Consider the following 25,984-nt stretch of genomic DNA (forward strand, 5'->3'; position numbering starts at 1 on the left):
ACTTTCTGCCTTGGTCATCTCAACTTTCATGCATTTAATTATCTTTACACAGCTGACTCCCAGAATGGTAAACTGGAAACACTGGTTCTAGAAAGAGTGGACCTAGGTTCAAAAGCTGCCTCTGATGATTATTATCTCTATGACTCCTGATAGACTATTTAATCTTCTTGGGCCTTAGTTTCATCATCTGTGAAATGACAGCATTAACTAGATAGCCCAAGGTCCCTTCCAGCTCTATGATCCTATGTATCCCGACCTAATCTCTCTCTTGAATTCATTACAAACCAATCAACAGTTAGCAAGTACTTGCTATGTGCCTAGCACTAAGGATACAAAGATAAAGCTCCAACTTGCAAAAAGCTTACATATTAACAGAAGACAACACGTATATAAATATGTACAAAAAAAATAAATACAAAGTAATAAAATACAAGGTAATTTAGGAGGAAAGGCACTGGAAGTTGTGGGGGATGTTTCAGGAAATCAGAAAAGACTTCCTATAAAAGATGGCGCTAGAGCACTCTCTTAAAGAGAGGAGGGAGTCTATGACGTAGAGATGAGGAGGGAGTAATAGAACTGTTTTAGACACAAGGGTTGGCCAGGGCAAAAGGCAGAGACTGGAAATGGAATGTTGCATGGAAGGAACAGGGTTAAGGAGTTTGCCTACATGGCAGCAGAAGGGAGGGAGGCAGAGTAAAAGCAAAGGAAGCTAGAAAGACAGGATTTTAGATTTGGGGAGACTGTCTAGTCCAACTCCCCCCTAGGCAGTGAAGGGTTTTGAAACCTAAATTTATTTGATCCTAGAGACAATTGGGAACTATTGATTATGGGAGTAGCATGGAAAGATCCATGCATAAGCAAAATCACTTTGGCAGCAGTGTGGAAGGAACTGGAGTGGGGAGGAGACAATCAGGAGGCAACAGCAATAGCACTGTGCAATAGCACAGTTGATGAGGGCCTGAGCTAAGAAGAGAGGATTCTAATTCTAGAGATGTAGGAGGTAGAAACCCAACTTTTGACAACTAATTGGGTATTTAGGGTGAAAAAAAGTTGAGGGTACTCTCAAATACCTCCTGTGTATCAAGTCCCTCCTAAACTTGCCCCTCCTCCAAACCTTCTTATTTCTATAAACAGCAGCACCATTCTTCAAATCAACAAGATTCATAAGGTCATCTTCAACTCTTCCCACAAGTAATCAGCTGTCAAATCCTATTGATTCTACCTCCACAATCATCTCATAGCTGTCCCATTCCCTGTACTCAAACAGCCACTACCTTACCTCAGGCTGTCATTTCTTACTTGGGTAACTGCTATACCTTCTAATTGCTCTCCTAGCCTTGTCTTCTCTTGACAATCTGTATGTCACACAACTGCAAAAATGTGCCTAAGCAATGGAGTAACCATATTAGTCTCCTGATCATCTGGTTGAACCTTCCACAATCTAGCTCTAATCTACCTTTCCAGTCTTATTACTTATCATTCCTCTTCACGTATTCTATGTCCCAATCTGGAATATCAGCTATTCTCTCAAGTAAACATATCTCCTGCCTTCATGAATTTGAATGAGCTGTCTTCTGTGGCTGAAATGCATTCCCTCTTCATTTCCACCTTCCAGAATCTTATCTTCCTTTCAAGAAATCAGTTCAGATGCTACATCCTCTGCAGCACCTTGCTTAACCCTCTTCTCTTCACTCCCAGGCATTGGTGTCCATTTCCTCTAATTTTCCTAGAGCATTTTGATCCCTCCATTGCCCCCTTCACTTCCTAAATCTTATTTTTAAACTATATAAAGTCTCCTTCCTCCCAATTTAAGCTCCTTGGGCAGGTTTCATTTGTGTAATCCCAAAATTAAGCACAAAGCTTTGCATAGTAGGGCTATATTAAATATTCAATCCAGTTGGCCTGACATGCTGAAATGTTACTAGGCCACTAATTTACTCACACATATCTCCAGGAATTTTCACTGGCTATTCCCCATGCTTCTCTTCCTTCTAATCTCTGCCTCAGCTTCCCTAGAGTCTTTCAGATCTCACCTTAAGTCACATCACCTTATGCAAGCCTTTCCTAACATCACTGAATGCCAGTGCCTTCCCTCTGTTGATTATCTCCAGTTTATCCTGTATATATTGTTTGTACATAGTTGTTAAGCTGATGTTTCCCCCATTAGACTGCAAGTAAACTCACTGAAATCAGGGACTATCTTCTGCCTTTCTTTGTATCCTCAGCCCTTGCTTCTAAAATATACGGCACTTAATAAATACTAGTTGACTGACACTCAAAGAAAAAGTTAATATCTAAAGCAATAAAAGTCGTTTCTGAATATCTCCTCATCTCTAAAACAATGGAGATAATAGTTATACTATCTACCTTATTGGTTTATTGTGAGGAAAATAAAACTATATCCCATTATACTAATATAATTTATTATAAAGGGGCAGGAGAAAGTTATGTTCCTCTATTTACCCCAGGGCCAGGAACAGCACTTAAGGAGTAGCAGTAGAAAGAAACATAGGGATTACAGAACTAGGGCTGGAAGGGACCTCAGAGATCACATAAATCCAGTCCCCTCATTTTATAGAAGGGGATGAAGCCTAGGGAGGTTGGGTGACTTATCAAAGGTCAGTGGAGTAAAAATTAAAGGTAGGAACTTAACTCGGGTCCTCTGACTCCAGAGTTAATGTATTCTTCCATTATATCATACTGCTTGCCCTCAATGCTGCCCCATGCAACAATCCATCCAACCCTGGCATCTCCCCTCCCCCAAACCTAATGCAGACAACACTAGAAAGTAAACAGTGCTGAGACAATACAGGACAAAACATACTTTATTGTAACAGCAAACGTACAGAGTGCTGCAAGCAAACCATGCCACTGTGAATTTGTCAAAAGATCAATATATGCAAATAAGCCAAGGGGTTTCCTTGGTGAAGTTTTTTTTTTTTGTGCATCTTAATTCAATTACAATATTGTTGCTGGTTAACAGGAGATATTTATCTAACCAAGAACCTTGAGATCAGATAAGAAAGAACATGGTCCTAACCCAGCCTAGCAGATATCTTCAATGTCTAGCAGGCAAAGAAGGCTGCTGAAGATTGAAGGTTTGACCAGGTCAGAATCTTCTTTCTAATCAGCCTGATCTAGAAAAGCCATGGATATGTGTGGATGGTGCATCCAAATAAGTTATTTTTAATGGCCTCTATTTGACCAGTGGAAAATAATGGAGTGTCTGGAAGGAATAAGGGCCAATATTTCAAGTATAGCTGCACATTTCATGTGAACTCTCCAATGTCAGGAAATGTGGACAAACACCCTGAATCAAACTTCAAGTCCCTCTTTACAGAGGGACTAATTATAGTTTTTATTTCAATTGCTGAATTCCTGGTAGGGATTAATCACAAAGAACTGAATCTATTTGGCTGGCCCAAGTACCAAGATGTGAAGGCTCATCAGAAAGATTATGCACACGTGAGGCATGCACCAAACCCCCATGTGACACAGCACTGGGAGACAGGCTGTTTTGTTGTCTCCCTTTCTTTTAAACAGATGCAAATTATATGCTTTCTGCATGGATGCACACTGACATTTTGCTCAACTGTTTTTTTTTAACTCCTAACTACAACATTGTGGGTTTAAAAATAGAATATTTTAGTTTAAACAGATTGCAGTAACCTCTTACATTTAGTGAATCTGGAATAGAGATGAAAAGAAAAACATTCACTATTGCAATCATTACTTATCAAATTCTCATCATTTATACTTTTTATTGTTAAAGCAACACAGGACCAGAAACATCCAACTATTTCTTTATTTATATTATTATGCTTAAGTTACATGGAAAAAAGGACAACCAAGCATTTCTGCCCCATTTCTGAAAAGTTTCCAATCAACACCAAGTATGTGGTGACAAGTAACTAGCAATGGTGACGCCTTTGGGCCAAGACTGACAAGGAAGAATGGGCTCTGTGCTACTGTTCAACCCCCACAAGAATATGGCACAATGGCCAGCACGAGCCACACTAACACTGAACCTTTAGCGCTGGTCACAAATTCGGATCTCTTATCTGAAGCTAGCAAATCAGGTGAAATAACTGTTTTTTTTTATTAAAATTAAGTCCCCCAAAGAAGCTTAAAAACCATACTTGACTTCTATTTTACCTCCAAAGTTCACACTAAAAAACACTGATTTCACTCTATTAGCCCAGATTTGTTTTCCCTTTCAACCCACCATATAGCTGCAGATACACTATTCAGCTTAAAGATGTAAAACATAAGAGAAAAGGAAAAAAAAAGATAATGGCATCTGCATAATACTCCCTCTACACACAGCTGCTGGATGGAAAATATAAAGTAAAAAAAAAAAAGAAAGGTTCCACCTCCAATTCTCTCCACCTCTTGTTCCACAGTTCATGAATCCGACTCTGATGCTAAGGTGACAGTGTATGTAAGTAGATTTTTTTTTTCTGTTTCAGTGAAGGAGACCTGGGAAAAGACGGCAAGCTTTTTCTCTTCAAGAGTTATCAGAGGGTACATGCTCTTCAAAGCCCTCGCTTTCTCGGACAAGAGCCCGCTCCAGAATTACTCGGCCTTCCTTATAACGCTGGCTGTCTTCCGTGGCAAACTCATAGATCCAGCCAAGTTTGCTGTTGCAGTTTTTGCAGCTCACATCTCGAACCATGTGGCGTCCGGTGAGCATAACACGATCCTGAACTTCACTGTACTGAAGGTTAACTACCTAAGGAGGAAAACGTTTTCAAAGAAATAAATATCATTTGTTGCCAAGCCCAAGGCTGTTACATGGGCAGGACTTGCATGCCAACACCCCAAGTTTTCTTACTGATGTGGGGTAGCACAAAGTACTGGTTATGTAGAGATATAAATGACAAGACAGAGAAATAAGAACTTCCTGGCATCCAAGTTTAAAAATGAGAAAATTCGGTAACTAATCTGTTTAAAGTTCTTGGGAGGGCCAGCAGGGCTGTCCATAATTTGACTGAAAACACTGCATAGGAACAGATGAGATGGCACTAATACAACCACTTAGTAACTGGAAACATTTTTTTCCCTAGTTTTGTTTTGGTCCAGATCTGTGATTTCATTAATATAGGGCACTTTCAAGTATGGGGAAACCTACTCCATTGCTATAGATTCTGAAGGTTACAATTAGTATGGGTTAGGAGCATAATGTAGACCAGATTTTCCTGATTTCAAAGCCGTTTCTTCCTCTATCAACCATGACACACGACTTCTCATTATCTTACATGATCAACCAAAAAGCATTTGTTAAGTACCTACACACCAAAAAAAGAAAGAATTTCTGGCCTCAAACAGCTTACATTTTATTAGGGGAAAATAGGTAGATATAATATAAATTAAAATACGAAAGATAAATACAAGGTAATGGGAGAGGAAGGAAATCAAGAATGGTCATGTAGGAAGTGCTGCTGAGTTGAGTTTTGATGGAAGCTTCAGTCCTTTTTCAGTTGTGTCCCGCTCTCTGTGACCTCATATGGGGTTTTCTTGGCAAAGATACTAGAGTGGTTTGCCATTTCCTTCTCCACCTTATTTTACAAATGAGGAAACTGAGGCAAACAGGGTTAAGTGACTTGCACAAGGTCACAAGCTTGTTAATGCCTGATGACTCCAGGCCCTATGCTCTATTCCACGATACCTCACTATCCTATTTTGATGGAAGCTACAGACTTTGAAGAAACAGAGGATGAGTGAGAGGGGGAGAAAGGGTGTGTGTGTGTGTGTGTGCACGTGTAAGCCTGTGAAATGGTAGGGAGACATGAGATAGAAGTAGGTTAATGAGGTTGGACTGTAGAGCGTATGAAAGGGAGTATTATTATAAACCTGAAAAGCAAGGATGGAATGAAATTGTGAAAGTCAATGAGTGTTTGAGTGTCTACCATATAGCACTACTGCTAGACACTAACCTTAAAAAAAAATTTTTTTTCAGCCTAAGTTACAGTATTTTCATCATGGCCTTAGGTAAAGTCATCATTCCAAATTTGGACAGTGAATGCTAGGTTGGATATTCTTTCTTTGTTCACTTACTTTATACAGAAAATGACCTTCAACACTGAATAAATCTCCCAATGAAACAGAAATCATATTTCAGTGCCAAATAATAATTCAGGTCAAAATATGACTCAAAGTCAGAGTCATCCAACTTCTTTTTTTTGTACATAGCAAGGAGCTCCTATGGACCTAACCTGAAACCTACTGATGAAAGAGAACAAGGTACTAATACGACACTAGAGTGAGACAGTAGTTGTCTGTAGCTCAGTTTGAAATTCAAAACAATTACCAGGAGAAGGATGTATCAGTGTTTATCCATGATGGACTTAGGTTAATCAACTGGCTGGAGACTTCTGTTGTAAAAGGAAGAAATGAAGCCTCTTAGAGAGTTTGGAAAAGCACCACGCCTACGATATAAAAAGTATTGAATAAATGTTCAATGACTGCCTGGGACCAATTGCTGGCAGTTTTTGGTAATGCTAAACAATGAAGGGAAAAAATCATATTACAACCATGGCCATGGCAGAAGTGATTGTAGACATAAAAATATTACAGGAAAACTTTTTTTTGGTTAAGTACTCATACTGAAGATACAGTAAAACTGATGGAGTTGTTCTAAATCAGTCAAAGAACAAAAAGTCTTCAACAGATGTTTAAGTCAGGTACAGATAAACTGACACAGATACTGGGAAATAAAAATCTGAAAAGGATTTTTATTTTATAAGGTATATAGTAGGACCTTCATAAAGAAAATTTTAACTTGCAAAATGTTAATATTATTGTTCAATAACGCTGTTGCTGCAAGTGAGTGAGAAAAGTGCCTATATATGAGAATATAGTAAACTTGTATTACACTAAAATATTTCGGTTTAGGAAGTGTTTTTCCTGTCCTTTTTCTAGGCTACAAAGGTTATACCATAAAATATAATCAGTATATGATCAGAATATTATATAATATAATCAATAATCTATTATTGGGTCACCACCAGCTGAACTTGCAGCTAACTGTAAAGCTGAATCAAAAAGAGCTAGAGACATTTAGGCTGGGAAGAGAAGGCTGAGGGAAAGGGATATATGAGTGCTGTCTTCAAATCTTAGGAGGGCTGTCACGTAGTTGAGGGATTAGATAGGGCAACTCAATCACAAAGGACAGAGTCCCAGGAACAACAGGTGAAAGTTAGATTTAGGCCCAATAGTCAGAAACTACCCCAGCAATAATGAGAGCTATCCAAAAGTGGAATGAGGTGCCTCAGGGGGACAGTGAATTCCCAGTCAGTAAAGGTGTGCAAGAAGAGCCTAACTCCACACGTTTTGGGAATATTTACTTCAGGTATAGATCTGATTAGATGGCTTTTGACGTCTCAACTCTAAGTCTACAGAATTTTAAGTACAAATTTTTATCACAGAAATAAAATAAAGGAAATTCAGTCATTTCTTCCTTACTTTTCTTGGCTCACTTACAATGACCCATTGAATGACAATTAGAGCCTAAACACAATCGTTTTTTTGGTTTCTAAAACAGCTTTCCAAAGGTTTGTGTTTAGTTCATATTTTTAAAAGGGAGATTCCTTAATGTTCACTATAGACATGGAATAGGACAGCTGATAATAACTACAGACTCACAGGCAGGAGAGACAAACCACTTATACATTTTCTTGGTTCAAAGTCTGATGGCTGGTGCTATATTATAATGGAAAGAGCACTAGATTTATAGTCAAAAGACTGGGCAGAAATTCTGTCATTGCTACTTAATACCTATGAACAAGTCTCTGGCCTCAATTTCTTCATCTGTAAAATAAGGTGGCTAGATTAGATGAGATTTAAAGTCACTTCCAACTCTAAATCCTATGATAAAAGTTATGGCAACCTCTGTAAACTGTTATTGTCTATGTGAGACTAGCACTCTGCAAATGACATTTTTTTGTGGTTCTGATATAAAAGCTTAGCTCCCACTCAGGTATTAATCATTTCATATGGCTCCAACAAATTTATTGTTTCAAAAGCCCTTCCTGTAGCTTATAGATTTTTGAAACATAACTACTTAAAGCAAACAAGCATAAATGTCCAGTGTTGCATAGTGCAGAGGGTACTAGACTTGAAGCCAGGAAGACCTTGTTCACATCCTCCCCTCAGATACTCACTGTAAGTCACTTAATTTCTCTAGGTTCACTCCATACCTCAGTTTCCTCGTTGAGAAAACTGGGAAGACTGGTCACAACGACCTGTAAAGTTCCTTTCTGCTTTAAAGGTATGATCCAATTGAGCTAGCAGACAAAGGAATTTGGAAAGAAGGGGTTTCCAAAGAAAAACCTTTCCTATGATCTTCAATACAAGAATACAGACGCAGGACAGCCACTATCAAGTCTATTTCCATGTAACAGAAGAGAATCTGAATTTCCAGAACATTAACATACATTTGTTTTCTTACCCACCTTGTTGAAAAGAAAAGCTCTTCCAGTAGCTCCTGTGAAGCGAGTAGAGATGAGTTCTGAGCGGTTGGTCAAGATTGTATCACAGTTTGCACAGGAGAACAGCCGAGTCCCACCAATATGATCAAGGAAAATTCTGCCCATTTTTATCTGCTGTTTATTCCAAGCTGTAAAAACCTAAGAGCAAAAAGAGCAAAAAGCAAACATTTATCAGGCACCTACTCTGCTAGAAGCAGTACAGTTATTTCTAACATAAACCCTATTATCTAAAACATAATGTCTAAACACATACAATACTCATTGAAAAGAAAAAAAACTGAACAAATATATAATTATATATAGCATTTAAGTAGGAAAAAATGATGGAAACAGATATAGTTTGATGCCCAGACAAAGCAGGTAGTGAGAGGAGGGCATGGATTGTTACTTATCTCTAATCTGGAAAAGATAGGATATAGAGGTGGGATTTCCTTGTTGTAGTAAAAAGAACAAACTAAAAAGTAAGACAGAGGATCTGAGTTCAAATGTTAACTTTACTATTTAAATAGCTGTGTGACCTTCTTAAATAGCTGTGTGATGACACTTGCACTACCAACCTCCTATGGGAGTAATGAGGATCAAATAAGATAATGGGTAAAAAAAAAAGTGCTTTGATAGCTATAGTTTTTATTTATCTTGCAAAGCAGATGACATTAGCAGAAAAGATGAGGGAAAGATTACAGAAAAGGGGGCACTTAAGGAATATGGTTCAGATCAAGAAAACGTCTAGAGGCAAAAACGGAAGGGTCAAATAAAGGGGCTTGGAGAAGGTGTGCCTAAGACACTATTACGTCTACTGTGCTTCAGGTACTGAGTTAAATGCTTTACAAGTATCTTGTTTGATCCTCACAACAGCCCCTCGAGGTAGGTAATTACAGTTAAGGCAAACTGAGGCAGTGATTTGCCCAAGGTCACATAGCTAGCAAGTGTCTGAGGTCACAACTGAACTCAGGCCTCCGGATTCCAGGCCTAGCAGTCTCTCCATTTAGCTGTGCTATTTAGCTACCTACAAGAAAATGGAACAGGTTGGAATATTAAAAGTGACAAGAGAAATAATATAACCTGGGCATAGTTCAAGGATCATGAATTTAAGCTACACAATAACACAAATTCATTGTAGTACCTTAAGGAAAAAAATAGCCCATCAGTGATACTGATAAGGAGTTTACATTTTAATGGTAAAGATAAAGCTGAGGAGTCAGATACACCCTTTAACAGAATAATAACTCATTCTTATTTAATAATTCTATACATATACAAGGTTTGGAAAAGCCCAAAATTCTCAAAAGTAAATGTACAAAACTAGGACATTCATTATACTTAATATTCCAGGTGAGAAGAATATATGCAAATTATTAAGTCATGGAAGTTAAGTTCTTTTCTTACTTTTGAATGTTTAAATACACTTCAGGAAAAACTACAGCCTTCACTTAGAAAATGTGATATCAAACTCCAAACATAAACTCTTTATTTAAAAAAGAAATAAATGGTATTTTAAATGCTGAGGGTACTATGCATATGTCTAGAATCCCAGGATGACAATAATTCACTGTCAAATTAAAATCTGGGAAAATCACATTAGAAAAAAAAAGTTCTGTTCTATCCTGGACCCAGTGATTCTCTTTAACCATTATGCAGGCATGGTGTAAACCAGATGTTAACTCCTTCAAAACCAATATTGCAGGGGCAGCTAGATGGCACAGCAGATAGAGCACTGGCCCTGGAGTCAAAGAGGACCTGAGTTCAAATATGACCTCAGACATCTGACACTTACTAGACGTGTGACCCTGGGCAAGTCACTTAACCCCACTGCCTAGCAAAAAACAAAAACCTAATACTGTGTAATCTATTATAATGTCTGAGCAATCACGATAGTTAAGCACCTGCATTAAGCCTATTGAGCACAGCTATGATTATAGCATATAAGTGCTATAAGGAGAAAGACACACTAATAACAATTTTAACCACAATTTTGGCCTTCATACTCAAAATATATATGGTATTTTATGGATAAGAGAGTGAAAGAATAATCTAACTTCTTCTGAATTCAACTTTTCCAAATAAAGGATGAATGAATACTTTGATATTGATGGATATGTCATCTCAAAAATATGGGCACTTCCTCTAATGGTACAGATTACAAGCCATCCATACCTTTTCATCCTTTGTTACTCTTGTCTTTGTCCTCCCCATAAATCCTCCATAGGGAGTTCTCTCAAAGTGCTAGGGACTTTCCTTAAGATCTGACAAATGAGTAAATATCAATGGAGCATACAAGCTATCAGTTATTAGCCCTGCTATATGACCCACCTCATCTTCCTCTCACATCTAATATGCTTTACAGCAGCTCTCTTGCAAAATTCATTGGTGATAACGCTGCAATTTCTTCATGCTCAACAATTCACCTTACTTGGTAGCCTTACTTCTTCCAAGGCCAAGATACTTCATGCCTCACAGTTTGAAAAAGACAGCCCTCTCACGGTGAGTTCCGAGTTCATTAAAGACGCCACATGATTTCCCAAAGACAAGACAACCTTGCTCTCTTCCTAGTCAATTTTTGGGATCTTGTCTGATTTTAACGTAAGCACAAGAGACCCCCTTGCTGGAGGAGAGTCTTTAAGGCAGGTTATCAAAACAATGCTTTTTAATTTTATCAAATAATAGTAGGATCTTTGTTCACTGCATCCTTTAGTTAACTGTGTAATAGCAAGATTTCTGTTATACAGTATCATGTATGAAAGCTTGCCAATTCCCATTTGATATCTTAACAAAGATGTTAACATATGTGAAAATTAATCTCAGTGTATCAATGCTTTGCTTGTCTCAAATCTGTGTCACCTCCACCACAAGCAGCCTCTATGTATTTTTTGTTTAGTTCACCTACTCTTCCTTCCCATGTTTGTTTCCTTTAGTGCCATCACTCTTTTTCACGAAGGACAGAGATTATTATACTAGAGGTCACAGGTGGAAGACTCCACTATAATTGCAGAAGACAGCTTGTTAAATAATTTCCAACTAGAAATTAAAAGTATAGCATTTATTCCTCTTCTTCACTTGGATCTCTAAGGATTTCTCATTTTTCATTAGTCTATAGTTTTGTTCTACCTGTCCATTTTTTTGGCCTTTACATTAAAGGGAAACCATTCCTTATTTTGCAACAAATACATGAACTATTTGAATACAACAAGTTTAATACTCAAAATATTATACCTTCCTGTAGCATGTTAGAAATATGCAACTCCAGGAATTCACATATACAACATGGATGTCTTAAAACAGAGCATATAATCTTTTTACAAAATTAAAACCTCATTAACACTGCTATCTGGAATAGGAGAAAGAGCAACATTATATGTCATTATAGTAAACAAAAGGGCTACATACTGGGAATACCATTTAACTCTTAAGATAAATCAGCATTACAACTAAGATTAGAAGGAAGGTAGAAAATTGGGAAAGAATTTTTACAACCAGTCTCTCTGATAAAGGCCTCATTTCTAAAATATGTAGAGAATTAAGACAAATTTATAAGAACACAAGCCACTCCCCAGTTGATAAACGATCAAAGGATATGAACAGACAGTTCTCAGATGAAGAAATTAAAGCCATCTATAGTCATATGAAAAAATGCTCTAAATCGTTATTGATTAAAGAAATGCAAATCAAAACAACTCTGAACCACATCACACCTGTCAGATTGGCCAACATGACAAAACAGGAAAATGATAAATGTTGGAGAAGATGTGGGAAAATTGGAACACTAATACATTGTTGGTGGAGTTGTGAAATGATTCAACCACTTTGGAGAACAATTTGGAACTATGCCCAAAAGGCTACAAAAATGTGCATACCCTTTGATCCAGCAATAGCACTTCTAGGGCTATATCCCAAAGAGATCAAACAAATGGGAAAAGGACCCACATGTACAAAAATATTCATAGCAGCTCTTTTTGTGGTGGCAAAGAATTGGAAATTGAGAGGATGCCCATCAATTGGGGAATGGCTGAGCAAGCTGTGGTATATGAATGTAATGGAATACTACTGTGCTGTAAGAAATGATGAACAGGCTGACTTCAGAAAAACCTGGAAAGACTTATATGGTCTGATGCTGAGTGAAGTGAGCAGAACCAAGAGGACTTTGTACACAGAAACAGCCACGTTATGCAATGACTAAGATTGTTAAACTGAACCCTTCTCAGCATTACGAGAATCTAAGACATCTCCAGAGGCCTCAGGATGGAAAATGCTGTCCACATCCAAAGAAAGAACTATGGAAGTCGAATCGCTATCACTTATTTTTACCTTCTGTTGAGTTTTGTTTCATCTTTCTGATGGTTCCTCCTATTGGTTTTAATTTTTAATTACAACTTCACTAATGTGAAAATATGTTTAAGGGGTATGTAAATGTAAAGCCTATATCAGACTGTGTGCCGTCTTGGGGAGGGTGGGGGGGAGGAAGGGGGAGAAAAATTCTCAACTCAAAAGCATATGGAAGTGATTGCTGATAAATCAAAATAAATTCATTTTTAAAAAAAGATAAATCAGCATTATAACAAAACACTTTATATATGGTACCTCACTATAATAAGCTCTCAAGTAGTTCATTATTTGTAGAAGGCATTATCAGAATTTTGAGAATATTAAAAAAAATTATACAGGGGTTGGTATGAAATTAATAGTGCCTTTCCAATTTGGAATTATGCAAATAAAGTGACTAAAATTATCATACCCTTTGATGCAGATTTTTGCTTTTAGGCATATGCTTCAAGGAGGTCACACTCACACACACACACACACACACACACACACACACACACACACACACACGGAGGCTCCAAACCCACCTACACATTTACAGTGTGTGGCGATAAGGTGCCCATCAACTGAGGAATGGCCAAACAAATTGTGGAACATGAATTTAATGGAATCCACTTGTGCTTTAAGAAACCACAAGCATGACAGACATAGAGAAGCATGGAAAGACTTAAATGAACTGACACAAACTGAAACAAGCAAGGCCAGGAAAAATAATACACACAATGACCCAAACAAGGTAAATGGAAAGAATAACAATGCAAAACAACTGGATCTGAATGTTGCAAAACTGTAAAGAATCAGCTTGGCTCCAAAGAAGAGAACTGAAGATACCCTCCATTCCAATTTTTCAGAGGCTGAGCTCCTCAGGTATAAAAAACACTGTATATAATTTTAGATTTTCTCAATGTGTTGACCAATTTTAATAAATTTTTTAAAATTTCCTTTTTCTTTAAAAGAAACCTTTCTATGGTATAAGAAATGGTTCTCTACGAGGAGGGATAAAAGGAGATATAGGTGATATAAATAACAAAAAATATCTTTTTTTTTTTAAGAGAGGCAATGGGTGAAGTGACTTGCCCAGGGTCACACAGCTACTGTTAAGTGTTTGAGGCCAAATCTGAACTCGGATCTTCCTGAATCCAGGTTCGGTGCTCTACCCACTGTGCCATCTAGCTGCCCCTTAAAGATCTATTTTTTAGAAATGTACTTTTTCTCTCTCCATATCCTATAATTTTTCCTTTCTTCCTACATCACCTCCCCACTCTCATGTAATATTTATAAAATCAGAAAACAAATTTTGTAGGGAGAAAATTTTGCCTTTCACATAATATGACAGTAGACTATGGATGGTGATTCAACTACAGATTTAAGGAAATGACAGACACTGTTAATAAAGTTTTTAAAATATATGATCTATGAGTTGCTTACCTTCTCAATGAGGGTGGGTGGGCAGGGAGGAAGGGAGAGAATTTGGAACCCAAAGTTTTAAAAACAAATGTTAAAAATTGTTTTTACATGCAACTGGGAAATAAGATATACAGACAATGGGGTGAAGAACTCTATCCTGCCCTTCAGGAAAATAAAAGGGGGAGGGAATAAGGAAAGGGGGGGGATGATAGAAAGGAAGGCAGATCAGGAGAAGTGGTATTCAGAATACATGCCGTCTTGGGGTGGAGGGAGGGGAGAAATGGGAAGAAAATTTGGAACTCAAGATCTTGTGGAAGTGAATGTTGAAAACTAAAATTAAATTTTAAAAAAAGAAAATGGTCTATTTGATTGATTTATTGATTTTTTAGTGAGGCAATTGGGGTTAAGTGACTTGCCCAGAGTCACACAGCTAGTAAGTGTCAAGTGTTTGGTCTGAGGCCGGATTTGAACTCTGGTCCTCCTGACTTCAGGGCCGGTGCTCTATCCACTGAGCCACCTAGCTGCCCCTGCTTTATTTATTAAAATAAAATTCTATCACTGTCAAAAAAAAATATGATCTAGACTAACAAACAGCAGTAATCACAGATCATCTTGACATAGCAACACATATTAAAGTCTATGAGGTACTGAGATATTATCATATACATGTTGACTACTTTTCATGCAAAGCACTAACTGTAGGCACAGTGGATAGAGAAGCGCAAGGATCACTCCTCTTAAGTAACTTACAAATCTTGTTGGAGTGCTAGGACATCTATATAAAAATAATAATAGAAAGGAATGTGTGCTAAATGCCAAATGAGTAAGCAGCATTGACTACTGGTTTCCAGCTACCCTGGGTGCTGCATTATTTATCAAAAGGCTCCAAAAATCCACACTTGTACCTCAAATTGTCATTTTGATCCTTATTTAGCTCCAAAAACTGATGCTTAAGTAGGTTTTTTAAAATATACGTTGATGCTGTTGTGATTAATACAAATTCTTTCAAGTGTTACTCGAACTCTGTAGCTTTTTGCCATATATTTTCCTAATCAACAGAAAATAACACTTCAACTGCTATCATGTGTTTGTGTTGGGGGGGGTGGTCAATGGATTTTGATATTAAAAGGATCCCATAAACCAAGGATTGGGAACCAATTATACAAGTATTTAGTACTACATGAAAGCAAAGAAGGGAAAGATAATTATGAATTGTGGTAGTTCTTCACAGTTGGGGGCAGTAAAGCACACTAAGTCTTTGGCTTAGCCTAAATGGCTAATGACAGAGAGTATGAGGAAGGGCATTCCAGACAGGGTTAAGAATGTGAGCAATGGATAGGGAATGGGTAGGAAGATGAATCACATTTTAAGAGAAATACGTATGAATGTTGAGGGAAATAAGGGTGGATGGAAAGATAAGAGTCAGATGGTAGAAGGACGTAAAAAACAGGTTAAAGAGTTTAGACTTTATTGCATAGGCAAGGTAACAAGGAAACAAGAGAAGCAACACATATAAAATGATGTTTTAGAAAGATGAATCTGGCATCATATACAAGATGAACTGGAAGTTAAAGAAATAGGCAGCAGGGAACCAGTTATAAAACTATTTCAGTAGTCAAAGAGTGATGAGTTGGGTTGGGTGATGTCAGTGGGAATGGATGAGAAAAAAATAAAAAAGAACAGGGCTTGGTAACTGGATGTGAAACAACAAGAGTCAAAGAAGGCCCTAAGGTTCCTAGCTTGGAAGTTTGAAAGAATGATGGTACCACAGACAGAAATTGGGAAATCCACTGGGGGAGCTAAGAAAAGGTTAAGTTTGGTTTTGGACATGAATTTACACTTCAAATTGGTGAGACAGTCAAATGGAAATATTCAACACAGGTGGTTAGAGATGTCACAATAGAGGTAAAGACAACAAAGTCATTCAAGGGAGCAGTGTGCTCAAATTTATGTACAGTGTGCTCAAATTTATGTACAATCTATAGCTTTATAAATCTTCAAATATCTATTTGACTAACAATGACCTCAAAGTCCCTTCCAGCTCTAAACTTATGATCCTATGGTAGAAGAGAAATGAATTACAGTTATTAAGTCAGTCATTCTCAAAGCATGGACTATGAAGTTTCAGAAATTAATCTTAAATATGTTGATATCCAGGAAATATTCTCAGAAGAAGGGTAGAGGAATTGTTCCAAGTGTTGCTAGAAATATCAGAATTGACTGTCTTGTTTTTTCACACATAGCATTCACCTTTGGAATTGCTCCCTCTTCATTCTCTCTCTCCCCTATAATCCCAGTTTCCTTCAGAGATAAGCTCAATCACCATTTCCTAAGTAAGGCCTTCCTAATACCCCAAGCTACTACAGCTTCTCTAGTGCCTTCCTTTCTAGTATTCACCAGAATTACCTTGCATTTATTTTCTATATAAGTACATGTTTTCCTCTGATAATATGTAAACTCCTTGAGATTAGAGATTATTTCATTTTTTGTTAATAACCTGGTACAATACTAACAGATAGTAGGAACTTACTATGTGCTTAGTCACTGATTAAAATACCAGCTGATGAATCCACACACCACTGGACAAGAGTTAACACTGCTACAAGCTTCGATGAGACACATGCCTAGAACCCATTGGCTAAATTCTAGTTAGAAGTAGCCATAGTGAAACCCTCAGAAACTGAAAAGTAAATGGTATTTAAAAAGGTGGGGGTGGAACACAGTGGCATGGGGAGGAAAAGGGACAATCACTGTAAAGAATTTGTTAACTAACTACTCTGTGTTAGTAAGAGGAGGATGTCACATGACAGCTGGCCTTGAGGCCAAGATCCAGACAGGTTCAAGTCATATCTCTCACATATACTAGCTATGTGACTGGGCAAGTCAGTTAACCTCTAAGCACTCTAGGAAACTCTTTAAGATTTTAACTGCAGAAACATGCTGACTTTCACTAGTAGGAAGAGTTTTCTTGCCCTATGCCAATAAAGTCCCAGATATAGCCTCTAACCCTAATGTGCCAGGCATCAGGGATATAAAACCAAACCAAAACAAAAAAATGAAACATTCCTTGCTCACAAGAAGCTTACAATTCTATCAAGAAGATACTGGGGTTTTATGTATATAATAAATGCAAAATAAATATAAGGTATCTAGGGAAGGAGAGCACTCACACTTTGACAAGGGGGGAAATCAAGAAAGACTGTGTAGAATGTAGTGTTTGAACTAAGTCTTAAAAGAATAGATTGTATGAGGTGAAGGGAAGAAAGAATACATTCCAAGCATGGGGGGGTGGGACACCCAATGTAAGAACACTGAGAAAAGATGGAGTGCCATGTAAAGAAAAGTGAGAAGGCAAGTTTGACGGGACAATAAAGTGTAAGAAGGAGAATAATGTATAAAGAAGCTGAAAAAATAGGTAGAAGAGTTAACAGGAATGTAAATGTCAAGTATAGAAGACCTTGCTAAAAGGTGACCTCATCCTCTGGTAAGATTTTGAAAATCTGACCCTGTCTTTTCTCCTCCCTTAAAATAAGGGACAAGTGGGCATACCATGGAATAAATCAAAGCATCCTACTTTCTGAATTGTGTTCTTGTTACAAACAGTATTGTGTGGAACAAATGCTTGTCACCCCTCCTCCGTACTAAAATGACTGACTAAAAAGCTTGGTGACTAGGGTTAAGTGAACCCCAAAATATGTTGAGGCATATAGAGTATGTCAGATTGTGAGGGATGAGGTTGGAAAGTTTCAAATCTTGTCCAGTGTTAGACAGGTGGTGAGTGTCAGAGCCAAGACATGTAATGTAGGTCTCTCCTATTTCTAGGCCCTTTAAATGACTGACCATCTACAAAACACAGAATGAAATGTTGAGTGGTATACTGCAGGAGTTATAAAACGGACAGTGGGGAAAGAAACTGGTCTTCTTTTTGTTCTTTTTCCCCCCCTGTAGCCTCTAGGTTAGGGAACCCCAAAGCTGCAGATTTTGTCCAGAACACACATATCTTGCCCTCCTCCCAACCCTGCAAAAAGCAGCAGACACTGATTCAACCCAGTCAAGGATGAAAGGAACAGGAACTTGGGCTAGAACTGGGGCAGGAAGCAGGCAAAGTGGGTCTCAAATCCAGCTAAGTCCAGTCCTGTCTGCTTCATTCCCTGCACTCCTCTCCCAACTTAGAGCAGGGGCTGAAGCAGAAGAAAAGAAAATCCCAGTATCAGAAATCACCCACCAAAGAGGGAGGGCTCAGAAGCATATGGCAAGGGAACATAAGGAAAAAAAGCTAAAACCACCAAACATTTCAATTAAAAACAAAGAACATAAGAAGATAAACGGAAAGGACACTAAAATTAGAAGGATGACTAATAAAAATAAGTATAAATGTGTCTAAACAAATATAAGACAAAGCAAATTGACCAAATGCCTGATGAAGCATGGAACCCAGTGGACTCTCAAGAGTGCATGGGAGCACAAGAAGATATTCTAGAATGGTGCAAAAAAAAAAAGAAAACCACAAAAGAATAAAGTTAGAAGAGAATGAATGTTAAAATTTATTGCCTGCACAACAGAAGTAATGAACATAGTAGAAAACCTCAAATCTACATTGTCCAGTCTCTCCAAAGAACTATCAGAGGAGAACAAGAAACTCGGAGTAAAAATACACTGAAGTGAAGGACAATCTAGAAAAAGAGAAGCAAAGACAATAAAACTAAAAAGAACACACGGGTTTGTTCACGGGCAAAAGAATACAACTTCTTGATGAGAACTATTAGGAAAACTGGAAAGCAGGCTGGTAAAAAATTAATTTGCTATAATCATTCTGGAAAGAAATCTGGAATCGTGCAAATTGACTCCATGAAGGTCAATGACAAAAGGAAAGGCTCCATATACACTAAAATATTTAGGGCAGCATTTTTGTGGTAGCAAAGAACTGGAAACGAAGTAATGCCAATCAATTGAGGAATGGCTACACAATTTGTGGTACATTACTGCAATAGATTACTGTGCTGTAAGAAGAAACTAACATTAATTCAAGAGAAGCACAGACTTACAAGAACTAAGGCAAAGTGAAATAAGTAGAGCCAAGAAAACAATATACAGAAAGACAACAATGTAAATGAAAATGAACAATGACTAAAAATTTGAAACTGAAATGTTGTGAAATTAATGACAAAGTTTGACCCCAATGCAGAGACATAAGACGTCTTTCCCTGATCCTTTGCAAAAGTGAGAGATCACAGGTTTACAACACAGCAAATAAAGTCAGATTTGTCATGTAGATTAAAACTGTTAATTTTTTTTTCATTCTGTTATTTAAAAAAGTCTTTGTTACAAGAAATAATGGCCTCTGACAGAGGGAGAGACATACAGGGGGAAGTATAGGTGATGTAAAGACAAAAAAGATCATTGCAAATCTGATTTTAAATGTATGGCAATTATTTTCTTTACTTTGAGGAGAAACTTATCTTTCCAAAATGTTCTTATGATAGCAGAAGAAAGTTACCAAGGCCCTAATGAAATGGCCACCTGACAGCTGTGTTTTGAGGTTCATTTCATCATACTTATTTGAACAGGCCACTATTTCTGTGATTGACATGTACATATTGGGGTTTGAGGAAGAGAAAAGAGCTCTATCAATAGTTTAAAAAAAAAAAAAGAAAACTTTAATCACCCCTACACTCAGTTATTTAACAATCACAAGACTACAGATGACCCCTTTAGTTGATCTGGCATGTCCTGGGACAAATACTAGCCCCATTTTAACTTCTCAACTACTCACATGAAAGACCACTAATTATATCGTGGTCAGTCAGTCCAAGGTAGCACTAGTACCCAAAAGCCAAAAGGAGAAGTTCTTATTCAGTACAGAATTATGATTTTGCAGGGAAACAAGGCTCAAGGGGGTTCGTCCTGAAAATTTTTTATTCGGTGATGCAGGTTTTAAACATATATAATATAGGCAATTCTGCTTTAAACCTCTCATCCATGTGCTAAAATAAACTTTAAAAATTTTAAGTTCCTAGTTTTAATGTTTTAAATTACAGTCATAAAATTGTATTTCGGTCTTTTATTCAGTAAATCTAGCTAATTCAGGTTTGTGTTTGCTCCTTATCTGGTCCAAGCAGATGTGAGGAAAAGTCAGATTTAAGACACTGTCCCTAAGGAGGCCTTTGAAATGAAGTCAAAGCACTACATTTCACTTTCACATTATTTTCTTTAAAAACAAACTCATGAATTTTGGTTAAGTATGATTAAAACAGATTTGATATCATTCAAAAAACAATTTAAGGATGACACCAGGCAGGCACTCTATGTCTGGCATCAGGAAGACTTGAACTCAAAATTGACGTTAGACAGTTATTAGCTATGTGACCCTGGGAAAGTCACTTAACCTCCATTTCCCTCACTTTCCTATTTGAAAAATGGGAATAATAACACTTACCTCAAAAGGTGGTTGTGAGGATCAAATAAGAATATTTATAAAGTGCTTAGAACAGTTCCTGGCACATAGTAGGTGTTATATAAATGTTAGCTACTATTATTAGATCTCATTTTGCCGATTTGTATATACAAGTTTATGGAAAATTACATAACAGAGATATGAATAACCAAAATACGATTAACCCATATAGTCATTTCTCAGAACAATGGAATAATTTGTTCCCTTTAGTAAGAAATATTTATCCAACCTAGTTTTCAAAGACTCAAGGAAAAAGAATTTTCCTTGTACTATTATTTCTTTTGTAATGCTATGCCACTGTTATTTTGCTTTTAGTAAAAGCTGAAAAAGCAGAGACCAGAACTTTATTTTTAAATAATTCCAGTAATGTTTGTTCTTTCCTGTGAACGATCAGTTTTTTTCTAACAACATCAAAACTTATTTCAATGTAATTTCAATAACGCCAATGACATTTACAAAATACACTTTATCTTAGTCAACACTGGAAAAAGAACTAATGATGTAATTCAATGAGTCAGCAAAATAATCAATTGGACTTTGTAATCTATGAGAAACACCTTTCTGCAAAGTTACTCATAATGGTTCACATGTCATAACACATACTGCAGCCACATTTTGACGAAGAGTTCACCTCGAGCAAAAATAAACAAATAAATAAATAAATGTATTTTAAGGTGAACTGGGCTATAATTCAGTTTGTTTGGAAGAACAAAGTGTTAAAGTATCATGTTCATGACATAGTTAAGCTACAGACACTACTTGGCCAAGAAATTCTAAGCTCTTGGAGGGCCTAATGAAATGGCCCTCTGGAGGGGTCTCCAGGTGCTTACAAATTGTTATTTGCTAATATAACCACCTTCCCTTCCAACAAACATGCTTTAAATATTAAGTACTGTGTAAACAAAAATTTTAAAAAAAAACTTTTTGATAGAGGATATTCAAGATAACTTTATGTACCTTTCCAATACTGGGTAGAAATGCTATTTACCTTTCATCATATAATTAGACACTGAAACAAACACAATACAATCATACAGGCAAATATCTAGTAAAGATTTTATGTCATTATTCTCAAACTAAATTAGGGACTACCACTTAGATTCAGTTTTACCATTAATAATCTTTTTTCTCATACTCTTAACAAAACCTTCTTTGTTTTCTCATCTCCCAACTTTATTCTTTGTCCCTTCTCACATAATAAATTTAAGGTCAAAGTACTAAGGGATCCAACAGATTATTCTAAGTCAATGACCTGTCATTTCATTGTATGAATATTCACTTCACAGATTTAATACAAGAATTTATTATTATTGTGTGTTAAGCAAGATCACACCACCTTCAAAATTAACAGATAATTTTTGAAAATGCCTCTGGTCAAAATAAAAGCATCACACTGCTGCGAAACTGGTAATGAGCCTCTGGTGATCAATCCAAACAGGATCAAAATATTTTAAGTGGAACCACATTCATTTCATTATTTCTGTTTTAAACATATCACAGTGTACTAAGTTTAAAGGTTAGCTTAAGTGTACAAGAATTGCATAAGAAAACAAGGTACGGAATTGTGTCTGACATTAGTAGAGGGACTACCCACACTAAGGAGATCCCAGATCCTTTTTTTAAAAATTTCATTATGTTGCTCCTGTTCAAAAATTTCAATCAACAAAAAGAAGCTATACATACTATATCGGTGGAAAGAACATTTCCTACTGCAAATAGAATGTAGGCTTTTTGAGGACAGTGACTGTTTCTCTTTTATTTTATATCTCCAGCATTTAGCAGACAGCCTATACACAGCTGACACTTGATAAATGCTTCAAAAAGGGGCAGCTAGGTGGCGCAGTGGATAGAGCATCGGCCCTAGATTCAGGAGGACCTGAGTTCAAATCCAGCCTCAGACACATAACACTTACTAGCTGTGTGACCCTGGGCAAGTCACTTAACCCCATTGCTTAGCCTCCCCCAAAAAAATAAATAAATAAATAAAAAATAATAAATGCTTGAAAAAATGAACAAACATTGGGCTTTGTATCAAAAAGCAGGTTCAAGTCCCGACTCCAAAACTTACGTTGTATGATTATTAGCTGTGCCTACTACTGTAGGCAAGTCATTTAATTTCACTTTAGTTTGAGCTTTAGCCTTTTAATCTAAAAGGTAGCAAAATTCACTACTTAACTCACCAGCTAAGCGCTACCTGCCCAGAATAGGAAGCTACAGTCCTTGCCTTAGAGTTTACATTCTAATTGGGAAAGAAATCCAAGCAGTAAAACAAAAATCCTTACAGCGAGGGTGTTAACAATAAATGCTGAAAGAGTTTAGAAAAGGCAGATACAGCCATGGATTAGGACCATTAAGGAAGACTTCCAATCACTTCTCACTGCCTACAGGATAAAATCCTGACATGGTATAACTGCCTCACTCAACCTATTCAATCAACTATTCAATAAAGAAGTTTGGTTTCCTTATTAAGTACTTTAGGCCCTTGCTTTGGCTACACCTTCCTTTCCTTTTCCCCTCTACCTAATCCAAACCATCCCCTCCTTCAGGGCCATTTAAATCTTATTTCCTCTAACAGCAAGGACTGTACATAGTTTATATAATAATATGTTTGCCAAACAGTATAATATAGAAATATCTATGTGTATATATGTATATAATTTAAAGAGATCTATATTTATGTTGGCATACATAATCACGGTATATCTCTATAGATAGAATATATTCTATATCTATCTATCTATCTAGTGGTTATATCTACTAGTTATGCATATATACCATATAATGTACATAGATATACATAGTATATCTATAGCTATATCTAAATAGATACGTAGAAGTCTACATATAGACACATAGCTCTACAACATATGGCACAACCCAAAATGTCACAGGATTTAGTTTGGAAAATGACCGTTGATGGTCTGTTTTGTTCAAATATTACTCTAACACTGATAATTATGCAAACTTAACTACTACTGAATATCCAGGTTGTTTCAAGAACAAGTCACCTCATCAGACATGAAATGAAAAAATTCTTAAGTGACCTGCTGTACAAGAGGGCCTCATATTTAAAAGTTTATAAGGCAAAAGGATGAAAACTCTCTCAACCCAACTGATCAAAATCTTCCTTGCAAATTTCAGAACTGAGGGGTTAAATAAATAATTTGCATATAAAGCAGATGCCTAATTATTATTCTTATTGCTTTTTTCTTTGTACAACTGTCCAGAATTATAGTGAAAAGGGACTGCAACATAAGCAAGAAACAGATTAGTATACCACAGGTAAGCCTCCTACCAGTTTCTCCCAAAGAGATTTTGTCACTTAGGCTGCCTATTTTTGGCAGCCAGTTTGGCACAGGAGCAAGAGAACAGCAGGAACTGCGGCTAAGCAAAGAGAATTGCTAGCGCCCTCCGCCGACTACAGAAGAAAGCCGAGTCAGTGCGCTGCGGGATCAGACTCCATACAAAGAGACCTGGGAAACAGCTGATTGCAAGGCACGTGACTAAACAGGAACCAATCAAAAGACGCCTGAGTAAGGCTTTGAGAACGAGGCTCTAGGACCTCCTACAGCACAACAAATACAGGCAGGAAACAGCTGAGCTAGGCTAGAGCAACACAGCGCAGACTTAGGAGGGGGAGGAGCCGAGGACAGAGCCGCAGGGAAAGCTGGGCTAGGTAGGCAGCCAAGAACAATCAGAAACACACACACACAGATGGGTCCTCCGCCAGCCCCGAACCGCCCCCAAACCTTCCATTAGGTTATGAGACCAAATTTACCTTCAACCTTCTTATAGGGACAGCCACAACTGTCCTCGTATAGTGTGATAAAGCCCTAGTTACTTAAAGAGAAAACTGGTGACCCTGGGGGTCACCCGACACCGGGACACAGCATTTACCCCAGACGAGGCAGTTTGTTTTTTGTCTTTAAAGGCAAGTGGTTGATAAAACCCTGGGGATGCATCTCGATAATATGGAACGTTACAGTTCACAGGAAGAGCAAGGACCTCCAACTTAATTTTTCCAAGACTCTGAACCCATGGTCCTTTACCTAAAGATGGTCAGCATCTCAAAGTGTCAGTGTTGGAAATAGCCGTCTATGATATGGGCTAAGAAAATATAAGAAAACAGACATTAATAAGGCAGTAAAACGAAAAAAGTTGTTGCTGTGTCACGTTGCAGTTTCTACTGTCGTTTTTAAGGGGGAAATGCCTTCCTGTAGGTGGGAGCTTTAGGGGACCTATTCCACTGAAATAAAAACAGACATCTAAGGCTGGGGTGGGGGGGAGTCTGATAACTGTGAGAACAGTGAAACAATTAGGCCTATTCTTTAAATGGAAGAAGGGAAGGGGGTCGGACAGCAGCTGAGGGTAGTAGGCGGGACAGGAAGAGGTCGCTACGGCTGTCTTGTCTAGGTCTTGGGGAGAGTAGTGTGGGGCTGAACGGCAGCTGCAGCTATTGTGCCTTAAGGAAAGGGGGGACCAGTGCAGATACTGCAGAGTAATGGGAGGCTGGCCTGCCGCTGAGCTGAGGGGGAGGGCTGAAGCAGGACTGAGTTGGGGGTTCGGGTTCTGTGAAGAAGGAGCTAAAGCTCTGTTGGAAGCTTGAGCTCTCCGTGAGCTAGGCAAGTAGGGTCAGAGTTGTAGATAGGGGGAAGAAGTGCAAGTGAGTTGTGGCTAAGGGAAGGGAAGTCGAGGCCTAGTAATGGTGGGCTGGGTTGGGAAGGCGGGTCAGGGGAGTCCAGGCTGAGTTGTGGTTGCGGTAGAGGAGGGGGTCTGGTTTGAGTTGTGGCTGGGGGAGGGGAGTAGAGGCCGAGTTGTGACTGGGCTAGGGGGAGGGGGAGCAGCTGAGCTACGTCTGGGAGGGGGGGAGGGGCCCCGGTGGTTGTGCGGGCCTCGCCCGGGCCCGTCTTGTCTCCGTCCCCGCCGTGCTCAGCCTGACACCGCCCCCAGCTCCTCAGCGGGCCTAGAGCGCTTTCTTCCCCGGCTGCTCCTTGCGGCAGCGGCCCCGGAGCCCGCAGGGAAGGGGGAAAGGAGGGCGGACGGCGGCGGCCGCGCAGACCCCGGGAGGTAGTTCCTCCAGTTGAATCCCTGGCCCGGAGCCCTTCCACACCGCCAGGCCCGGCGAGTTCCCCCAGCCTCGGCTCTAGCCCGGCCAGAGGCCCGGACTTACCTCGAGCGGCCTGGCCGTAGCGTAGGTCCGCGGCGGCAGCGGCGGCGGCGGAGGCGGCTGTTGCTTCCTCAGCTGAGGTAAAGCGCCTTCGCCGCCTCCCGTCTCTCGGTTTCTGTCGGGCCCCAACCTTGGCCCCGCCTCCCTGTG

The 25,984-nt window shown here is 38.4% G+C and overlaps 1 protein-coding gene across 1 annotated transcript; it reads right to left on the reverse strand.

Annotated features, from left to right (window-relative positions):
• Window positions 1–2,807: 2,807 nt before the first annotated feature.
• On the reverse strand, window positions 2,808–25,984 carry YPEL5 (yippee like 5). The gene is made up of 3 exons (XM_020983752.2): window positions 25,838–25,984; window positions 8,454–8,627; window positions 2,808–4,732 (listed from the first exon to the last, which is right to left on the reverse strand). Exons 2-3 carry the CDS (start codon window positions 8,592–8,594, stop codon window positions 4,508–4,510), a joined length of 366 nt encoding a protein of 121 aa, XP_020839411.1. The 5' UTR covers window positions 8,595–8,627; window positions 25,838–25,984; the 3' UTR covers window positions 2,808–4,507.

This window comes from Phascolarctos cinereus, unplaced genomic scaffold (genome assembly GCF_003287225.1).
Source record: "Phascolarctos cinereus isolate Bilbo 61053 unplaced genomic scaffold, phaCin_HiC Scaffold_2;HRSCAF=192, whole genome shotgun sequence".
NCBI classification, from domain to species: Eukaryota; Metazoa; Chordata; class Mammalia; order Diprotodontia; family Phascolarctidae; genus Phascolarctos; species Phascolarctos cinereus.